Source organism: Crinia signifera, chromosome 1 (assembly GCF_055691185.1).
Source record: "Crinia signifera chromosome 1, ASM5569118v1, whole genome shotgun sequence".
In the NCBI taxonomy this organism is placed as follows: Eukaryota; Metazoa; Chordata; class Amphibia; order Anura; family Myobatrachidae; genus Crinia; species Crinia signifera.
Genome location: NC_139217.1, coordinates 332,719,419 through 332,739,828, shown reverse-complemented (window position 1 = coordinate 332,739,828; position 20,410 = coordinate 332,719,419). Strand labels below are relative to the sequence as shown.

At 43.9% G+C, this 20,410-nt stretch overlaps 1 protein-coding gene and 1 long non-coding RNA gene across 6 annotated transcripts in view; one reads left to right on the top strand and one right to left on the bottom strand.

Moving 5' to 3' along the window:
• Positions 1 to 20,410, bottom strand: part of PLA2G4C (phospholipase A2 group IVC) — a 107,070-nt gene that overhangs the window by 52,777 nt on the left and 33,883 nt on the right. For 2 of the 5 annotated variants that reach the window (XM_083145243.1, XM_083145259.1), the window contains exons 1-4: positions 11,519 to 11,692; positions 8,810 to 8,867; positions 5,051 to 5,094; positions 1,560 to 1,668 (exon numbers count right to left, since the gene is read on the bottom strand). In XM_083145243.1, the coding sequence (XP_083001369.1) occupies positions 1,560 to 1,668; positions 5,051 to 5,094; positions 8,810 to 8,824 (168 nt within the window). In that variant the 5' untranslated portion in view covers positions 8,825 to 8,867; positions 11,519 to 11,692. Of the gene's footprint in view, positions 1 to 1,559; positions 1,669 to 5,050; positions 5,095 to 8,809; positions 8,868 to 11,518; positions 11,694 to 20,410 lie in introns of those variants that run through there. The other 3 variants (XM_083145253.1, XM_083145248.1, XM_083145257.1) reach the window with 3 other exon arrangements.
• Positions 1 to 20,410, top strand: part of LOC146005838 (uncharacterized) — a 75,981-nt gene that overhangs the window by 38,619 nt on the left and 16,952 nt on the right. The window lies entirely within an intron of this gene.

The following is a 20,410-nucleotide window of genomic DNA, read 5'->3' as shown; positions in this document are numbered from 1 at the left end:
TAGGATTTTGTAAACAACATTGTCTGGAGTTGGATCCCTGGAGAATTGGACAAGTGTGTACACAGCAGGAAAATTGCCCTTAAGCTGACCTACTGTAGGTTAGTCATCTGTCCTCTCTCCAACTATAAATATTGCTGCCCCCAAGAGGATTGTGGGGGCTTGCAGACTCTTGCTCCAGCACAGATCCCAAACAAAATAAATACTTTGCAACTAAAGCGTATGACACTTATATCTAATAGAAATCTACTCATTAAGGGTCAAATGCACTAAGATTCAAAAAGTGATAAAATGGAGAGTTATAAACAACCAACCAATCAACGCCTAGCTTCCATGTCACTGGCTGTGTTTGAAAAATGTTAGACAGGAGCTGTTTGGTTGGTGCTTTATCACTCTCCATTTTTTCACTTTTGAAGCTTAGTGCATCTGGCCCTTAATGAGTAGATTTCTATTAGATATAAGTGTCAGACGCTTTAGTTGCAAAGTATTTATTTTGTTTGGTATCTGTGCTGGAGCAAGAGACTGCAAGATACATTTCATGACATTTTTTATTGGTTAACAAGTGACCTATGATTTAGATCCTGTTTATTTATTGCCACAATGTTGGTAACCTAACAATAGGCGAGACAATAGTCTCTACTTAAAACCCATAGGATCCAGACAGGCCCCACAAACAGCTTATTTAAGCTTAAACACTTACTGTATTACTCATTTTTTTAATGTATACCTAATAAAAAATGATTATCTTAATATCAGTATTTGTACAAATTCCTTCTCTGACACATAAGGGTGCCCCCCCCCACCCCCCCACCCCAAAAAAATAGTTTCTTTCTTATCTTCCTCTCTTGGTTCTTAATAGAACATTCACATACTGCACATTCCAGTGATTGACTGATAAGCATATCAAGCAGTCCCATTGCCATCAGCAGTTGCATATTTGAAACAGGAGATGTTGTAGTAGCTGACCTGGCTCATGCAGTTCTAAATATTTGTGGACCAAAAGTCAGTGAACATTTCTCATGTTAATAGTAGACTCACTGTAAAATATAGATTAGTTAACATCTCACAACACTTATATATTTATCCCAAAATGTATCTGATGTTGGAGGGGGGAGAGTATGCAATGTGTGCTGATTTCAGTTGGAAATATCAGCACACATCTATTCAATGCGTCTGTTTCTGACTGTATTGAAGCCCATGCAGATTCAAAAGTCGAATCTGCTTTGTTAAAACCGCCACTGGTTTGTGGAATCCGCAGCCGTGTTTGACAAAATACACTTTGATTCGATAATCCACGTGCATTCCGACTGTCAAAAATGTTCTAACACTCGAAATCAATAGTGAGAAAATGTATCTATAAATAGATTTTTGGCACATTTACTGTAACTTGCTGTTGTACAATATGGCTCCCTAATTCAAATATTTTCATCTGTAACTGTCTGATATTCACATTAAAGGAAATTGATAACAATGTTGTTGGAGGTTGCAATGTGCATTCGACTGCAGTTCTGCACAATGGAAACTGTTACAGAAATTGAAAATTAACAACTCAAGACAATTACCTTTGTTTCATGAATACCCAATTTCTGAAGGGCCGCTGACACCTTTCTCTGTCTTGCTTTAATTGATAACATTTCCCCTCTGTTGTATGCAGGAGAAGCTATGGGATTTCTACAAAAAAGTAAAGAAAAAACAAAAGTTGCTACTCCTTTGTTACATTTAATTACAGATGTGCTTTTCGATTTCATGAAATTAGCAGTTCTGTGACAAATCAACTCCAAGGTTGGATTCACCAGCTCAGGTCTACATACCTCCCAACTTTTTAAGTTGAAGAATAGCCAGCTCCCGAAAAGGGGGTGGGACGTATGCTAATGAGGGCATGGATTATGCAAATCAGGCCGCGTCCCCGTTTTCGGCCACTGTGCTGCTGAATAGATGCTGTACGCATGCGTATATTCTGTCGCATTGGGGGCGGGATACTGACGGCCACGGGAGGGATGCGGGAACGCCCCCAAAAACCGGGACGTTCCCGCGTTTAGCGGGACAGTTGGGAGGTATGGGTCTATTGTCAGTTCGGAACTCAGATTTAAAACCTGGACTGGGGTTTTGGATTGCATGTAAACAGATCCAAATTATATGATTTAAGCTGTTTTTATGAATCTTTATCATTTTTTTTATTTTGTATACTTTGTTTAAATCATTGGTTATTATTTTTTAAATCCCTTTTAAAGTACTTAAAACCAAACCAAAATCCGTACCCGAACATAATATATGATGATGAATTAGAACCAAAACGGGGGCCCATGCACATCTCTACATTTAATGCATCACAATCTAGGTGGATAATAATTTGGCAAAGCAGCACCACAGGGACTCGGTAAGCTGCGAGCTTTGCAATCAGAGTGACGCCCTTGGTTTGCTAAATGACAAAACCATGTGCACTGCAGGTGGGACAGATGTAACATGTGCAAAGAGAGATAGATTTGGGTGGGGTTTGTATTTCAAACTGATATCTACAGTATATTGCAGTGTAACAATAAAGCAGCCAGTATTTACTCTGCACAGAAACAAAATAACCCAAAATGTAACTCTCTGCACATGTTACATCTGCCCCACCTGCAGTGCACATGGATTTGTCCATTAGTAAACCAAATGTGCTTTGTGATTGACCCTGAATCACTCCCATAGTTGACTAGCTCTGACATAGCTTATATTAAAGTGTGATATACTGTAGCGCTTAAGCTAGAGCTGATCTTGTTCCATTAAAGAGCAGTTGTTTGTATACTTTCTGTTTTGTAGTGTGCGAATGTCACTTTGTCCCTGTGGAGAGTGATATAATGTGCTGCTTACTAGTCCCAAGTTATCTTCTGATTTGGGGCCGAATTAAAAGATCTACAGTGCCTAGATAGTCAGTCAATAGGTGAACACCAAAATGTCAACATGCACAACGTCAACATTCACAAAAGGTAGACACAAGCAATATGCATAGGCGTGCGCACATTGAGTGTTAAGGGTGCACAGGCACCCCCTAATGCTGTGCCCCCACCCCACACTTATTGCTGCTAGTAATACCAGAAATACCTTTTACCAAAGACTTTTGCTTTTTAGACCTGTATTCCATTAAAATAATCACCCATCATTCAATTATGTGTGTTTTGCAATATTATTACACCATTGTCATATAACTACATATCTGTGTCATCCAGATATGATTTTGACTTTATTTGCACGTACTGTTACACAGAGTAATTCGAAGATTAAAACTGAAATAGGCAGGATATAATGGTGTGGCTGAAAGACGTTTTATATTGTAGTGAGTGCACGCCTGATTGGTGGTATTAGACAGACCCAATGGCGGTGTAAGACATGCCCATTAGGTGGTGCTAGGCACACATGCAAATGGTTGACAGGAAAAGGTCATCATGAGTTTTTCACATTTTTTGCTGTCAATTTCGTTACGTGACCACGTGGTCCCCAAAATATTATAGTTTGTACCTTTGCATGGCTCAATTCGCTTGCAGGGCCGGTGCAAGTCACCGGAGTGCCCCAGACGGGAGGGGGGGGGGGGTTTGTAGCGGCCGGCGCCACTTCGCTTCACGGCAGCGGGGGAGGGAGGGGGGTTTGACGGAAAGAGAGAGAGAGAAGAGCTGCTCCAGCGTCTCACTCCACGGGTGCATGTCGACATGTTGTCAATGTCGATCTTGTGCATGTCGACTGGGGATGCCAACATTTTTTATTGAGTCCCTCTCAAAACTGGGCACCCTGCAGTTTTATTTAGGCAGGTCCTGGCCGGCAGCAACATGGTCCGGAGAGGTGCTGGCAGAGCGGTGGTGAAGCAGGTGGAGACGGGAATCAAGGTGCGGCTGAGGCTAGAAAGGTGCGGTGCTAGCAGCGGTGGCTCTTACCTCTGTGGAGGAGCAGGGCTGCCATGATGTGGGCCTCTCCTCCACTGTGCTCCTGGTCCCTGCTGATGCCACCGCCAAACCCGGTCTCAGCCGTCGGTCCCTGCCACAGGGCTGGTGCATGTGCAGTAGGTTCTTCAGTACTGCGCATGTGCTGGCCCCCTGCCTCTATGAACTGCTTTTGTAGCAGTCCCAAGAGGCATATTCACGGTCCCAGGTCCGGCACATGCACATTATCGTCCTTGTACTGCTCATGCCCAGAACCAGGTTTTTATTGGCTGCCACTCAGCAGCCCACATAGAAGTGTCCCGGATTTTACCATGGAGGGCTGCAGCCCTGCAGCCCATACGTAAAAACCGCCACAGGGTGCTGGCTGTGCAGCGTGACCTCTGTTATCACGTCACACTGAAAACATCCACAGGGCCGCACAAATGGGGTCAGCAGCAGCCACGCAGCATCTGCATGGGTGCTCAGCATTAGATTTTGTCGTGCACAGTTTAATCCGCGAGTCCCGGGATTGGAAGCTCCAATCCCAGGATTCACATCCCGGCGATTTTGGGCACATATCCTGGGATCCTGATCCCAGAATTGGCCACTGTGATGTTGACCTTTTGTTAATGTCGATATTGTGTACAGATGGAGCATTGCTCATCTTTGGCCGGCGCTTGACAGATCCCTTGCACTGGCGAACGCCGGCGATAGAGACTGAGATACGCGTGCCTCCCACACACATGTGCCTCCCAGTATCACGGCAGCTGGACAGCGTCTCCCTGACCATCTTCAGGGAGACGCTGCCCAGTTCGGGGGGGGTGAGCGAGGGGGACCAGCGGGGGAGGCGGCGGGGATCGGCAGGAGGCTCTGTTCGCCAGCCCCTGCAAAGTTTAAGCCGGCACCATCTGAATGTTGACCTTTTGTTGTCAACCTATTGACTGTCTAGACACTGCAGATATATCAAACGGATACCCCTAATTCATTGTTACTAACATTGCTTTATTGGTAATATCATGGTGGACAATCCATACATGTAACACTTGTCAGGTAAGTACACATAACAAAATGTCCACCTTTCCTGTAAACAACCCCTCCCAAAATACAGCAATATTGTGTTCCATAACCATTGTTATGGCTGCAAATCAGCTGGTCATACTTACTCTGAAGGAGAACATGCCTTATACACAATATTGATTTCCTTCTGCTGGAAAATAAGTAACAGTGTTTATAAATACAAGGTAAGTAGCACATATACTTAATAGCACTATAATTATAGGGCTGCGTCTACACATTGCCTTTTAGCAGGATGCAGTCCAACAGGAGATGTTTAAAAGGATGCCTATTTAAGACTTACAAACAAAAGCCTGCTGCATCTTGCTAAACAGGATGTGTGTAGACGCAAGAAGCGTCATCCCTCTAAACAGGATCCTGTTCAACTGTCAAAAGGCAATGTGTAGACACAGCCTAAGAGAACAGCAGTGTTTTCAAAACTTGTAATAAATGACTCAATCTACACTATATTTATGAAAGACTAACTACTCCTCACCTCTATGAGGTGAAGTACCACCTTTAACCTCTAGAGGCCACTCAATGGACACAATTCCTCCTTTATGTGCTAAAAGATGTCATAACAGAAAGTGAAAGCAATTTTTGAAGGAACACTGATCTGTTTTAAACTTGCTGGATATGGAGAGAGGGAGCGGTGAAGACAGAGATTGGAGGCAGGAGCAGATAGGGATGGTATGGGTCGTTGGGTCGACACTATCAAGGTCGACATAGATTGATCTGACCACTGAAGGTCAACAGGCCTTAGGTCGACACCTGAAAAAGGTTGACATGACTAAAGTCGACAGGGCCAAAACGTTGACACAAGCATTATGTCAACAATGTGATGGTCAACAGTCAAAATGTCGACATGTGTTTTTCATCTTTTTGTCCCGAATGTCGACACAATCAACATGGAAACAGTACACCGCATCTCCTCGCCATGCTTCCGGCACGGTGCCTCGATACGATCGGCACACTATTCTATTCTCCCTCCATGTCCTAGTGGATGGTAGGGCATGATAGTAGATGGTAGGGGGGCCTGTTGGCACCTTAGCTAAACACGGGGCAATTCAGGGAACCCTTCTAAGCGATTTTGACGATGTAGTAAAAATCGCTTAGATAAAGGGTGTGGATCATATTGTCTACAGCAACTAGGTCGACAAGCATTGGGTTGACACCACTAGGTCGACATGACGCAAGGTCGACATGGGTTTAGGTTGACATGGGACAGGGTCATTAGGTCAACACAAGTATTAGGTCGACATGGGCAAGGTTGACAGTCAAAAGGTTAACATGGGGTTTTTCACTGTTTTTTTTACCCGAATGTTGACATGGACACATTTTGGAGTGCACCGCATCCCCTCGCATCGCTCGCTGCACTTGCGATGCTTCGGCATGGTGCCTCGCTACGCTTGGCACACTATTTTACTCTCCCACCATACCCTAGTGGATGGTAGGGCATGAAATACTGTATGTCGGCACATGTCGGCTCAAAAAACGGTGAAAAACCCCACGTCGACATTTTGACTGTCAACCTTGTCCATGACGACCTAATGCTTGTGTCGACCTAATAACCTGTTGACCTAAACCCACGTCGACCTAGACCAATGTCGACCTAGACCCATGTCGACCTTACTGCATGTTGGCCTAGTGGTGTCAACCCAATGCTTGTCGACCTAGTTGTTGTAGACCAGGCATGTCCAAAAGTCAGGCCCGGGGGCCAATTGCGGCCCGTGCAGTCATTTCAAGCGGCCCGCAGCCTCCAGCTGGAAGCGGGCAGAGCATCAGATGTGGGAAGCACAGCACAGGACACTAAAGGTGGGGCCCCGGCGAGCGCGCCTTTACCTTGCTGTCTCCTGCAGTGAGGAGGTGTCAGCTGCCACAGTCAGATGTGTTTGGCGTCCTACCCCTACTGCTGCAATCGGATATCACCCTACTCCACAATCACAGTGACAGCAGTGTTTGGGGAGGGGGGCAGCAAGGGGGAAGCTTGCTCCCGTAAAACATGCAGAGCGGAGGAGGGCAGCAGTGGGAACCCAAGCATCTCCTGTCCTTGCAGTGCCTGCTTTGCCTCTCCTTCCTCTGGCTTGCACAAGGGGCTGTGAAACATACAGAGAAGGGAGGGGGCAGAGTGGGGGACATACAGTGAAGGAGGGTCAGGCTGGGGGACATACAGTGAATGGAGGCAGTGATGGCCATTCAGAGAAGGGGGAGCAGGGGCAGGCTGGGGGACATACAGTGAATGGGGGCAGAGTGGGGTACATTGTGAATGGGGGTTATACATTGAATGGGTGTCATAGAGTGAAGGAGGGTCAGGCTTGGGGACATACAATGAATGGAGGCACTAATGGACATTAAGAGAAGGGGGGCAGGCTGGGGGACAGAGTGAATGGGTGCAGAGTGGGGAACATACAGTGAATGGGGGACATACAGTGAAGGAGGCGCAGGCTGGGGGACATACAGTGAATGGGGGAAGGCTGGGGTAAATACAGTGAAGGGGCAGGCTGGGGGACATAGAGTGAATGGGGGCAGAGTGGGGGACCATTCTGATGTGATCAATGATTCAAAAAATGTCAGGCTGAATGGTTGGCCCTCACACATTTACACTTCACCAAATCTGGCCCTCGTCGCAAAAAGTTTGGACACCCCTGTTGTAGACAATATGACCGTATACCTAGATAAATCGCCACTTGTGTATATGGCTATAGACTATCATTACTTACACAAAATCATTTAGCCAAAATCTATTGTGCATCTAGTCAAAATTGCTTAGTTAACATTGTCCATGAGCCAATATCTCACTGTGTGTATGGGGCTTCAGTTACAGCTCTATATGCCAGTAGATGGGTAATAATAGCTAAACCTTTACTTTGAAGATCCGGAATGTACAATTTGCAATGACTCTTAGGCCAGTATTCAATGAGAAAAATTTGCCTTGTTTTATGGCGAGTTTGTGCTATTTTCGCGTTGGAAGGAGCATTTTGCTCTCCAAAAGTGAACCACCCTATTCAATGTGATATTTTCGCCGTCTTTTTAAGTGATTTTCGCCGTGTCTCTCCGTGTAGCAATTCTCCATCTTTTCATGGAGAACTGGAATGTGAACTTTTAAACTAAAAGGTTTTTTTTTTTTTATTTTGGTGTCAAAATAAATCAGGATTTTTTTTCTGTGAAGGGGCATGTTATTTTTATTCATGTGCTTATAGCGTGATAAACAACCAACTAATCCACTCCTATCTGACATTTTTCAAACACAGTCTGTGACAATGCAGGTAGGAGCTGATTGGCTGGCTGTTTATCATATTTATTTTATCACTTTTGAAGCTTAGTGCATCTGGCCTACAACCTACAATATAGCATATTTTGTATGCAATAAGGAAGATATGCACAGACAGAGTTATATATTTAGTCAATTAATAAAGGTGCAATGCACATATGATTTATCAACTGCATAACTCCCAACTTCTTAATCTGCAGAATCGGTGCCAGAGCCCGAAAGGGGGTGTGGCTTATGCAAGTGAGGGTGCGGTATATGCAAAGGAGGGCACCAATTATTTCACCCTCATTGTTTCATGAGCACAGCGTCTATTCACTTCAGGCTGGGGGGACTCCCAACTGCCCCCAACTGCCCCAACTGTCCCCCCCCCCCCCCACTGTGGGACACTGCCAGCCCCGGTCACGCAAAAAAAAAAGAGACAGTTGGGAGGTATGCAACTATATCAATTGATTTGGTGAAAGGTTTCTTTTCTAGCACAGAAAATGAACATTAAAGCTAACAGCTATTTGCAATTACTTATCGCTATACAATATTTTTAAATAAGAACCACTGTGTAATCTCTGTATTATCAAATTACTTTAAATAAAAAGGCACTCACCTTTCTAGTCTCCATAGGATATACTGATTTGCTACAGTTTCAGTAAGGAATAGCTTACCTGCAATAACAAGAAATAAAATAAAGTTGAAATAAATGATTCAAAGGATATGAAATGTAGCAACAGTATAACTGATTGCTACCGTATTAGAGCCTTTGTACTTTGTGCTGGGATTGTGTTCAGATTGTAAAATATAATGAATATGCATCTCTTCCGCTTTATATAGAAGATCATGTATCCTTGGCCACCACCCAAGTTTTCTAAGCTTTATTTTTCAAAGTCACTTTTCAGAAACACAAACACTACTCAGTCTGTACTATGAATTGTAATAAAACGTCATTTATTTAGAAAAACTGAAAAGTACACATCAAAAGGGATTACGTACCTGGACATGGAATTAGATGTCAGGTTAAATAGATAGATTGCTATGAAATTTATTTATTTATTTGGGGGCATGGTCTAATTGTGGGAGGCATAGCCACACCCCCTTTTTAAAACAGCCACCGATCAGGGGGACAATTTCATCGTCCTCCCCCCTCCATTGCCTCTCTGCAGCACAGCACACTACAGTGTGTGCTGCACTGACAAAATGAGAGGTCATGCTGCTGCTGCTGCCCTGGAGGGAGGGTGAGGGGGTCGGACCTGGGCCCCCAGCTGGGTCCCTGTATCAAGCCCAGGCCCCCAGCTGGGCCCCTGTATCAAGCCCAGGCCCTGGTATTTAGTACTCGCTCCACCCCCCCCTCTCGGCGGGCCATGGCTGCGACACAGCCAACCTACTACACTACAGACTCTAGCTTGGCTCCGAACACACAATGGCCGGCGCAGACTAGACAAGTGCAGAAAAGACACAAGCCTGGCCCCAGACACAGAAAGGTTTAGTTACTAAGATGGGAGTTCTAGTAAAGATTGTTATAGCAAACAATGAAATCTACTTCTTATTTATTTAGCACCTTCTAGAAGATAATAGACCGGATCTGATTGGTTGTCTTAGTGGTGTAATGCTGGGTACACACCAGAACGATTTGGTCTCAGTTCACCCAATTTTGATACAATCTCGACTGATTGTATGTAAATTTGGTTTTAGTTCCGATTCCGATCTGATGCGCATTCCCGCTGGTCGTTTGGTTGTTTTGCAGGTCCTACCTGCTGCAGTCAGGATTTGAAAATGATTCCTTCAACTAGGTACAGATCGCAATCAGACCATCAACCATCATGGACGCCCCAGGGTGCAAAGATGCTGAATGATTTGCTCTAGAGTGGTAGTTTCCTTTGGACTTCTTAAATACCTTACTTCCCATTGATACCTTTTCTTAAACAAAACTCAAAACTCTTGCATCACAATTCCAAAAGTATAGATATACACTTTGTTCAGTTTTATGCCCTTTCTGAAAAAATGCACACACAATGTTAGCATGATCACTATTTAACAGGGTTGCGACTTTTAAAAGCTCCTCTCCGGGAGAAGCCCGGAGAGGAGACTTTCAGCAGGAGCTCAGGGGCGGGGCTTTAACGTGACATAATTAAGCCCCGCCCCCATGAAGGAAAGTTACTTAGTTTGCCTATCTCCGTGGAGGGGGCGGGGCTAAATGACGCGATTATGACAATTTAGCCCCGCCCCCTCCCCAGAGTTCTGCAGACATAAGGTAATTTAAACGCCGCGGTCAGGGGGGGGGGGGGGCGCAATCAGAGGGGGGGAGCGGGGGTCCCCCAGAATCCGGGAGGGTTGGCCACCTTTCCGGGGGGCCGGGAGGGTGAACCGATTTTCGGGACCCTCCTGGCCATTCCTGGAGGGTAGGCAACCCTGCTATATAAATACATATGTAATTGTAAGCACTACATAATTTATGTAACTTCTACTGTACACCAGGCACGACTAATTAAATACAGTGTATATTAGCAGGCAACAGTTTAGTTGTACTGCTGGTAAAATGACTGCTGCGCAATCAGTGAATTCATACATTTCTCTATGTCTAGAGAAATAACAGGGGGTCGACAGCGAAATATAAAGACATACATTACACAACTTGAAAGACAGGCATGATTTTTTCCCCCCACACATCAGGTAACAAATTTAGCATATAAATATGCTGTACAGTCTTACATTTTTATTTATTTAATAGTTATACCGTATTAATTTACAGAGTGCAATAACTATGGGGGTTATTCTAGTTCATTCTTTCTGACAAAATCCTTCTTAGATGGACAAAACCATGTGCACTGCGGGTGGGGCAGATGTAACTTGTGCAGAGAGAATTAGATTTGGGTGGGGTTTTTCTTCAAAGTGAGATCTATATTGCAGTGTAAAATCATGCAGTCAGTATTTTCCCTGCACAGAAACAAAAAAACTCACCCAAATCTAATTCTCTCTGCACATGTTACATCTGCCCCCCTGCAGTGCACATGGTTTTGTCCATCTAAGAATAATTTTGTCAGAAAGAATGAACTAGAATAAACCCCTATGTCGTTTTTAAAGTAAATAATCAGGAGAAAATGGTTGCTGCCTGCCAGACGCTAGTCCTGATTTTTGGTAGAAAAAACTTGATATGATATCTGTCAGTGATGCTGGTCACAGTAGGAAACCAGATGCAAACAGTTATTATTCTGTTTACAAATAATAATTGAAAATCCTAAATCTGAAACAAGAAACACTTTAAAAAGCAACACATTTATAACATGACGTGCCATTTTTCTACAAGATCCGTCACACTTACCTCCCTATTTCTGTAGAAAATGAGTCAGGAATTCACCAGGGCTACAAGGTGAAAATACTCTGCTTTGCCTTTAATGTCTGTGGATTACTTCCAGTCATGAGCATTTGCAGGATTCACAGGACAGTTAAACTTGCAGTGCATGCTGGTCCTGGCATCTGCCATACGGCGAATCAGAGCTTCCCACTTGTTAACATTCATAAGATTGTTTTCATAAGCTGCCTTTTCTCCTATGCTATAGATCTATGCATTTAATACAGATACCATAACCACAATGCATGCCATAGAAATTCTATGTAGAGGCTGAAATATCTTGAATATGGTTTCTATTTTTAACCTGTCATTCATTATATGCTTTCTTTCATTAGAGGCTGTGGCGTCCCTCCCCTTTCTCCTTGAAAGTGTAATCTGTGGCACATTGGCCTTATTATAGTTCACTCTTAGAGGCAAATTCCTTCTTAGCTGGACAAAACCATGTGCACTGCAGGGGGGCAGATGTAACAGGTGCAGATAGAATTAGATTTGGGTGAATTATTTTGTTTCTGTGCAGGGTAAATACTGGCTGCTTTATTTTTACACTGCAATGTGAAATCTATCAGAGGGAAATATCCACTCTGGTAAGTATTCTTTTGCTCCACAGGTACTTTGTTATTAACCCCTTCCTGACGCAGCCAGTTTTTGCCTTCCTGACAGAGCCATTTTTTTCAAATCTGACATGTATCACTTAAGTGGGTATAACTTTTTTTTGCTTTTACTTATCCCAGTGATTTTGAGATTGTTTTCTCGTGACACATTGTACTTCAAGTTAGTGGTAAATTTTGGTCGATACAGTCTGTGTTTTTTTGTGAAAAATACCAAAATGTCGTAAAAAAATGGAAAATTTTGCGATTTTCAAAATGTTAAATTTTCTGCTTGTGAGACAAATAATCATACCACTCAAAATAGTTAATAACTAACATAGACCATATGTCTACTTTATGTTTCCATCATTATTTCAACCTCCTTTTAATTTTTTTGGACACTAGGAGGCTTAAAATATGAATAGCAAATTCTCAAATTTTCAAGAAAATTTCAAACACTGATTTTTTTAGGGACCAGTTCAGTTCTGATGTGACTTTGAGGGACTTGTATGTGAGACACCCTCATAAATGATGCCATTTCAAAAACTGCACCCCTCACAGTATTCAAAACAGCATTTTGGAAGTTTGTTAACCCTTTAGGTGTTTCACAGGAATTAAAACAAAGTGTAGGTGAAATTTCAAAATTTCATTTTTTTTTGCAGATTTGCAATTTTAATACATTTTTCTAAGGAACACAGTAGATTTTACTAGAGAAATGTGACTAAAAATTGATTCCCCAATTCTTTTGTTTTCATAAATATCCTATATGTGGCCCTAGTGTGCACGTTGACCAAACCACAGGCTTCATAATAGAAGGAGCACCTACTTGATTTTGGAGCCTCCTTTTTCTGAGATTATTTTTTAGGCACCATGTAGGTTTCTAGGCACCATAAGATGCTAAAAGTTAGGAACCCCCCCACAAGTGATCCCATTTTGCAAACTACACCCCTCAGGGAATTCATCTAGGGGTATAGTGTACATTTCAAACCCCCAGGGGTTTCACCAATTTTGATACAACTGGGCTGTGCAAATGAAAAATTACATTTTTTACACAAAAATGCAGTTCTGGCTCAAAATTTTTCATTTTCACAAGGAATGAAGGAGACAAAGCACCCCAAAATCTGTGCCCCAATTTCTCCCGAGTACGGCAATGCCTCACATGTGACCAAAAAATACCATTTGGGTGCATGGCAGGACTCAGAAGGGAAGGAGTGATTTTTGGATTTTGCAGCTCAGATTCTGGTGGAATGTTGGTGGGTGCTATGTCGCATTAGCAAGACCCCCGAAGCACCAATACAGTGGAACCCCCCCACAAGTGACCCCATTTTGCAAACTACACCCCTCAGGGAATTCATCTAGGGGTATAGTGTACATTTCAAACCCCCAGGGGTTTCACCAATTGTGGTACAACTGGGCAGTGAAAATGAAAAATTACATTTTTTTACACAAAAATGCAGTTCTGGCTCAAAATTTTTCATTTTCCCAAGGAATGAAGGAGACAAAGCACCCCAAAATATGTGCCCCAATTTCTCCCGAGTACGGCAATGCCTCACATGTGACCAAAAAATACCATTTGGGTGCATGGCAGGACTCAGAAGGGAAGGAGTGATTTTTGGATTTTGCAGCTCAGATTCTGGTGGAATGTTGGTGGGTGCTATGTCGCATTAGCAAGACCCCCGAAGCACCAATACAGTGGAACCCCCCACAAGTGACCCCATTTTGCAAACTACACCCCTCAGGGAATTCATCTAGGGCTATAGTGTACATTTCAAACCCCCAGGGGTTTCACCAATTTTGATACAACTGGGCTGTGCAAATGAAAAATTACATTTTTTACACAAAAATGCAGTTCTGGCTCAAAATTTTTCATTTTCACAAGGAATGAAGGAGACAAAGCACCCCAAAATCTGTGCCCCAATTTCTCCCGAGTACGGCAATGCCTCATGTGTGACCAAAAAATGGCAGGACTCAGAAGGGAAGGAGTGATATTTGGATTTTGCAGCACAGATTCTGGTGGAATGTTGGTGGGTGCTATGTCGCATTAGCAAGACCCCCGAAGCACCAATACAGTGGAACCCCCCCACAAGTGACCCCATTTTGCAAACTACACCCCTCAGGGAATTCATCTAGGGGTATAGTGTACATTTCAAACCCCCAGGGGTTTCACCAATTTTGATACAACTGGGCAGTGAAAATGAAAAATTACATTTTTTTACACAAAAATGCAGTTCTGACTCAAAATTTTTCATTTTCATAAGGTATGAAGGAGAAAAAGCACCCGAAAATCTATGCCCCAATTTCTCCCGAGTATGGCAATGCCTCATATGTGACCAAAAAATACCAGTTGGGTGCATGGCAGGACTCAGAAGGGAAGGAGTGATTTTTGGATTTTGCAGCTCAGATTCTGGTGAAATGATGAACCTAATAATTCATAGATGTGTGGTATATTTTAAAACACTCCTTTATACATAGGCCGGGTTTGTTGGGGCAAGTTTCACAGTGGAAAATAGTATCCGGTACTTGTTTCCTAGAACGGCCACAACGATTTAGATCGTTGTGGTCGTAAGATAAAAAATCGGATCGATCGCATCGCATGCGATTTGGTCGCATACGATGCGACCGATCCGATCGACCGATTTTTCACCCGATTTTTTTTTTTTTTCACCTGATTATTTTCAATTGCCCCCACAAATGTTACTAAGTGGGCTAGACCCCACGATAGACGTCAACCCGAAGCGTGGCGAGCGCAGCGAGCCCGCGAGGGGCGGCGGTGCGCGTCCTCCGACCTTTTCATTCCCCTACTATCCACTAGGGCGTGGAGTGAGAATAGAATAGTGTGGCGAGCGCAGCGAGCCACCGAGCCCGAAGCGTGGCGAGCGCAGCGAGCCCCGCGAGGGGACGCGTCTAACTTCACAGGTATACGCGTCCCCTCGCGGGGCTCGCTGCGCTCGCCACGCTTCGGGCTCGGTGGCTCGCTGCGCTCGCCACACTATTCTATTCTCACTCCACGCCCTAGTGGATAGTAGGGGAATGAAAAGGTCGGAGGACGCGCACCGCCGCCCCTCGCGGGCTCGCTGCGCTCGCCACGCTTCGGGTTGACGTCTATCGTGGGGTCATGGCGGGCACATAAAAAATGTGAAATGGGTCATATTGGCCCATTTCACCTTTTTTAAAATTTTTCCCTATGTGAGATGGACTTAATCAAGTCCATCTCATCTTGTGCCATTATAATGGCACAAGACCGACAAGATCCTCCCGATTTCAATGTTAAAAGATTTTTTAACATTGAAGTCTATGGAAAAATCGGGTCAATCGGTCGGTCGCATCGCGGCCGATTTTAATTGGTCGCGACCGACCGATTGACCCGATTTCTGTCAATCAAAGGGAAAAAAATGTAAAAAATCGGCCACATCGTGAGGATCGTGTCCCTTAATTAAGAGCCACGATCACTCACGATTGTGGCCGTTCTAGGAAACAAGTACCTAGTATCCTTTCTTATTCCCTTTTTATAGCAAACTTTGCACCTTTTTTGTGTCCTGCCCTTTCTTGCAGTGGAGGGGATTTCGTTTGGAAAATGCTGCCCTGGTACAATACGGGGGCCAGTACTAGAAGTACTGGGGCCCTCTGCCTGCTGGTTCCCAAATATTAGGCCCTTTATGACTTCCTCTTGAAAGTGCATAAATGTCCCCCTCTGGCTGGTAGAACGGAATAGCACGTAAGCGTTATACAGTGCCATCTGGATGATATACACGGCCAGCTTCTTGTACCAGATTTTTGTTTTCCGCAGGGCACTGTACGGTTTCAGTACCTGATCTGAAAGATCCACTCCGCCCATGTACCTATTGTAATCTAGGATACAATTAGGTTTTGAGGTGTGGGTACTGGTACCTCGTACAGGGACGGAGGTGGTACTGTCTCCATGAATTGTTGTCAGTATAAGGACATCCCTCTTGTCCTTATATTTGACCAACAACATATTTTCGGTGTATATTCCCCTGCTTTCACCCCTTCTCAGTACTTGGGCAATGTGCGTTTTTGGGAGGCCTCTTTGGTTCTTGCACACAGTACCGCAAGCTGCTGTACCTCTTGAACCAAGGGCCTTAAACAGGGGGATGCTAGTGTAAAAGTTATCCACATAGAGGTGATAACCTTTATCCAGGAAGGGGTGCACTAAATCCCAGACAATTTTTCCACTAACACCTACGAGGGAGGGGGGGCATTCTGGCGGTTCAATTCTTGAATCCTTCCCTTCATAAACCCTAAACCTGTGGGTGTACCCTGAGGTGCTTTCACACAGTTTATACATTTTTATGCCATACCTTGCCCTCTTACTGGGAAGGTACTGGCGGAATTTAACCCTTCCTTTAAAATGTATAAGGGACTCGTCGATACAAATAAATCTGTCAGGGATGTACATCTCTGCAAATTTGGCACTGAAATGATCAATGACCGGCCTGACTTTGAATAGCCGGTCAAAGGTGGGATCATCTCTGGGTGGGCACTGTGCATTATCGGTGTAATGTATAAATTTAAGGATTGCTTCAAAACGAGTCCGAGTCATGGCCATACGGTAAAATGGGGTGCTGTACAGAACATCTGTACTCCAATATTGCCTAATTTCTGGCTTTTTTACTATGCCCATATGTAACACCAGACCCCAAAACGTCATCATCTCTACTGCATCTACAGGGGTCCACCTAGCAAATGATGACGTGGGGTTTTGAGCAATAAACTGCTGGGCATATAAATTACTTTGGTCCACCATTAAATTTATAAAATCATCAGAGAATTTTTTTTTGAAAAAGTCAATTTCTCTGAGACCTCTGCTATCAAATTGGATTCCTGGCATGGCCAAAAACTCAGGAACCTGGGGCTCAAAATTGTCTGGTGGTGGGGTCCATACGGGATCAATCATTTGGGGGGGGGTGTCTCAGCTGCTCTACGGGGGCGTCTTTGAGGGGGTCCCTCATCACCAGAGGAGGAAGAGGAGCTTAAGACGAATCCTTCAAATTCCCCGCTTGCCTCACTGGCTGTGTCAGAGTCAGAGGCAAGCATGGCATATGCCTCCTCCGCTGAATACATTCTTCTGGAGGACTGGGATGACATTTGGGATGACATTTGGGATGCCATTTTTATTTTTGTGTTTCTGTAAGTGTAATGTTTCAACACGTGTATAGTGTAGGGGGGGTACAAACTTTATTTCAACACGGGTAGAATGTAGTGTGTAGTGTGTATGTAGTGCAGAAAAAAAAAAATACTTTACACAGGAATTTGATCCCAATAAAAAAAAAAAAATTGAAGGGGTTAAAAAAAATAAAAATTGAAGGGGTTAAAAAAAAAAAAAAAAGGTCCTGCGCCAAAAATTGAGCACAGATGTTGGTCAGTAATGACCGTCACTGAACAGCGCTCAAAGGCAACAGGACACCCACAAAAGCAACGTGGGTGTAAAAACAAAAAAAAAAACAATTAAAAAAAACTGCAGAAAAAAATTATATCAACCCTGTGCCAAAAATGTTGTTCAGTGATGTACGTCACTGATCAGTGGCCACAGGACACCCACAAAAGCAACGTGGGTGTAAAAACAATTAAAAAAAATATACCACAGCACTCTCCAAAAAAATAAAAAAAATTTAAAAAAACTGCAGAAAAAAAATTAAATCAACCCTGTGCCAAAAATGCTGTTCAGTGATTGTACGTCACTGATCAGCGCTCAGCGGCCACAGGACACCCACAAAAGCAACGTGGGTGTAAAAACAAAACCCCACTACACTCTCCAAAAAAAAAAAACTGCAGATCAGTGATGCAGTGATCAGTGAACACTGATTAGCAGTGAGGGGCAGCAGGCACACAACTGTGTGCAACCTGACAGGGTATATATATAAAAAAAAAAACCTGGACCCCCAAAAAGTTGCTGATTAATTAATTTAAACTAATCAGCACAAAAGGGGGGGCAGCAGGGGGGGGGGGCATTAGTCAGTTGCACACGCAGCACAACCTTTGGTGCAACTGACAGGTATATATATATAAAAAAAAAAACCCTGGACCCCCAAAAAGTTGCTGATTAATTAATTTAAACTAATCAGCAAAAAAGGGGGGGCAGCAGGGGGGGCAGCAGTCAGTTGCAAAGGCAGCACAACCTTTGGTGCAACTGACAGGTATATATATAAAAAAAAAACCTCTGCACCCCCAAAAAGTTGCTGATATAGTGATCAGCACAAAAGGGGGTGCAGCAGACACAAAATATTTCACTCTCTATCACTCTCTATCACTCTCTATCACTCTCTGTCACTCTCTGTCACTATCTCTCACTATCTATCACTATCTTGGACTCTATGACACTGCAGCAGCAGGACACAGGAAGTCACAAGATCCAGGAAGCATCCAGCTGCTGGCAGCACGCTACCAGCGGTGATCAGCGGTGATCAGGTAAGTATAAGGCAAGGTTCAGGTATGTATAGCAGGACAGAGTGTCCGGTGACCGCTCTGCACGCAATTCCAGACCGGAATGGCGTCTGCAGCACAGTCACCGTTAGTTTAAATGGCGCGCCTTGGCTGTGATTGGCTCGTCGGTCCGACGAGCCAATCACAGCCTTGGGGGCAGGTGGGGTGAGGTGTCGTCGTCACCGATGACCCCCTCATGCCCCCTGACGCCCGGCGGTGATTGACACCTGTGTTACCGAGCGTCTGATTCGCCGGTAACACAGGAAAACGCTGTGAATGGCTGTTCACACTGAACAGCCAATCACAGCGATCGCCGACGGGGGGGCGGCATCGCAGCCCCCCCTGGGCATGCAGGGACATGTCTGCTGTCAGGGACAGCAGACATGTTTAAACTGTCACCGCGTCTATAGACGCGGGGACAGTTTAAAGTCATGACGTATATATACGTCATGTGTCGGGAAGTACATCCCGGCCATGACGTATATATACGTCAAATGTCGGGAAGGGGTTAACAGACTTTAACAGTTCACCACAATAAATTACATCAATAAAACAATAACAAATGCTTTATTACACTGGAACTCAGCTTTGAGGATGAATAAAGTCAAGGTCATTCCAGTGTATAAGTAACAACATATAGGCCCTCATTCTGGTTGGTGCGTATATTTCCGATTTATTTCGGAGAGGTCCGCACGCCACGTTGTGCGGACATCGTGCGAAGAAACGCCCACCGGTCCTCCGCATTCGGACGGACTCACTCTTTAAGAAGAGGGCGTGTTTATGGACGACATCCAAACCTTTGCGTGTGCAGTGGACACACACATATTCTGCACGGTCTTACAGCGTATGCACGGTCTTACAGCGTCTGCACGGTCTTACCGCGTCAGAACGGACGGGAACGTGCCCGTACGCACGGATGCGGTGTATTTCCGCAAAAATCACCACTATTATCTGAACACCGAAATCTGTAACATGACCCACTTATGCAATTAGGCAACCTCATTAAAAAGGGATTTTTTTTAATGGTCATCTATTAGTTCTCAAATTGATAATTAAACACTTTACTACCACTTTAGATTAACCCTTACATCATGCTAAGTTCACAACATACTTTCTTTCCCCTTTACGCCCATGTGTTATGTATGCATATTACATCATAAATTATTCTTCACATGCAAACACACACATACACATCAACACACTATGTACATCTTTACATTACCCTTCACTTTCAACCACTTGTATGCAATAAACCCATCTATATACTGTATATACCTTTTGCACCTTACATAAATAAACAGCACTATTTATACTTATACTGTAAAATAATACAATAACACACAGACCACTTCTAACTTTCAACAAAAAATGTATTTACATAAAAAAAAAAAAAAAAAAAAACTCACAGCAGGAGGTCGCAGAGGTCCTGCACATCTGCAGCCAGGATCAGCAGGTGCTGGCGCAGCCTTAGGAGGGCCCCTCTCACACCCTCGCCTTCTTCCCGCTGATCATCTGTGGGCATGTTAAAGGGGGTTCAACATTAATTATGCTATTCAGGTAGACCTTGTACAGTCAATCCTAAGTACCTAAAGCATGATAAATCATACATACAAACAATTACATAGGCAATAGTCTTTCAAATAAAAAAAAAACTATGATGGTGCCACACACACACACAGTGGCTTACACTACAGAATATGTGACTGATAAAATTGCCAATGTATGTATCAAAATCACAACAACACTTGAGCCTCACTCACACTTGTCCTGCCTTAACACTCACCAATGTACTAAAAAGCTACATCCACTAGAACTTGTCACATTTTGCCATACA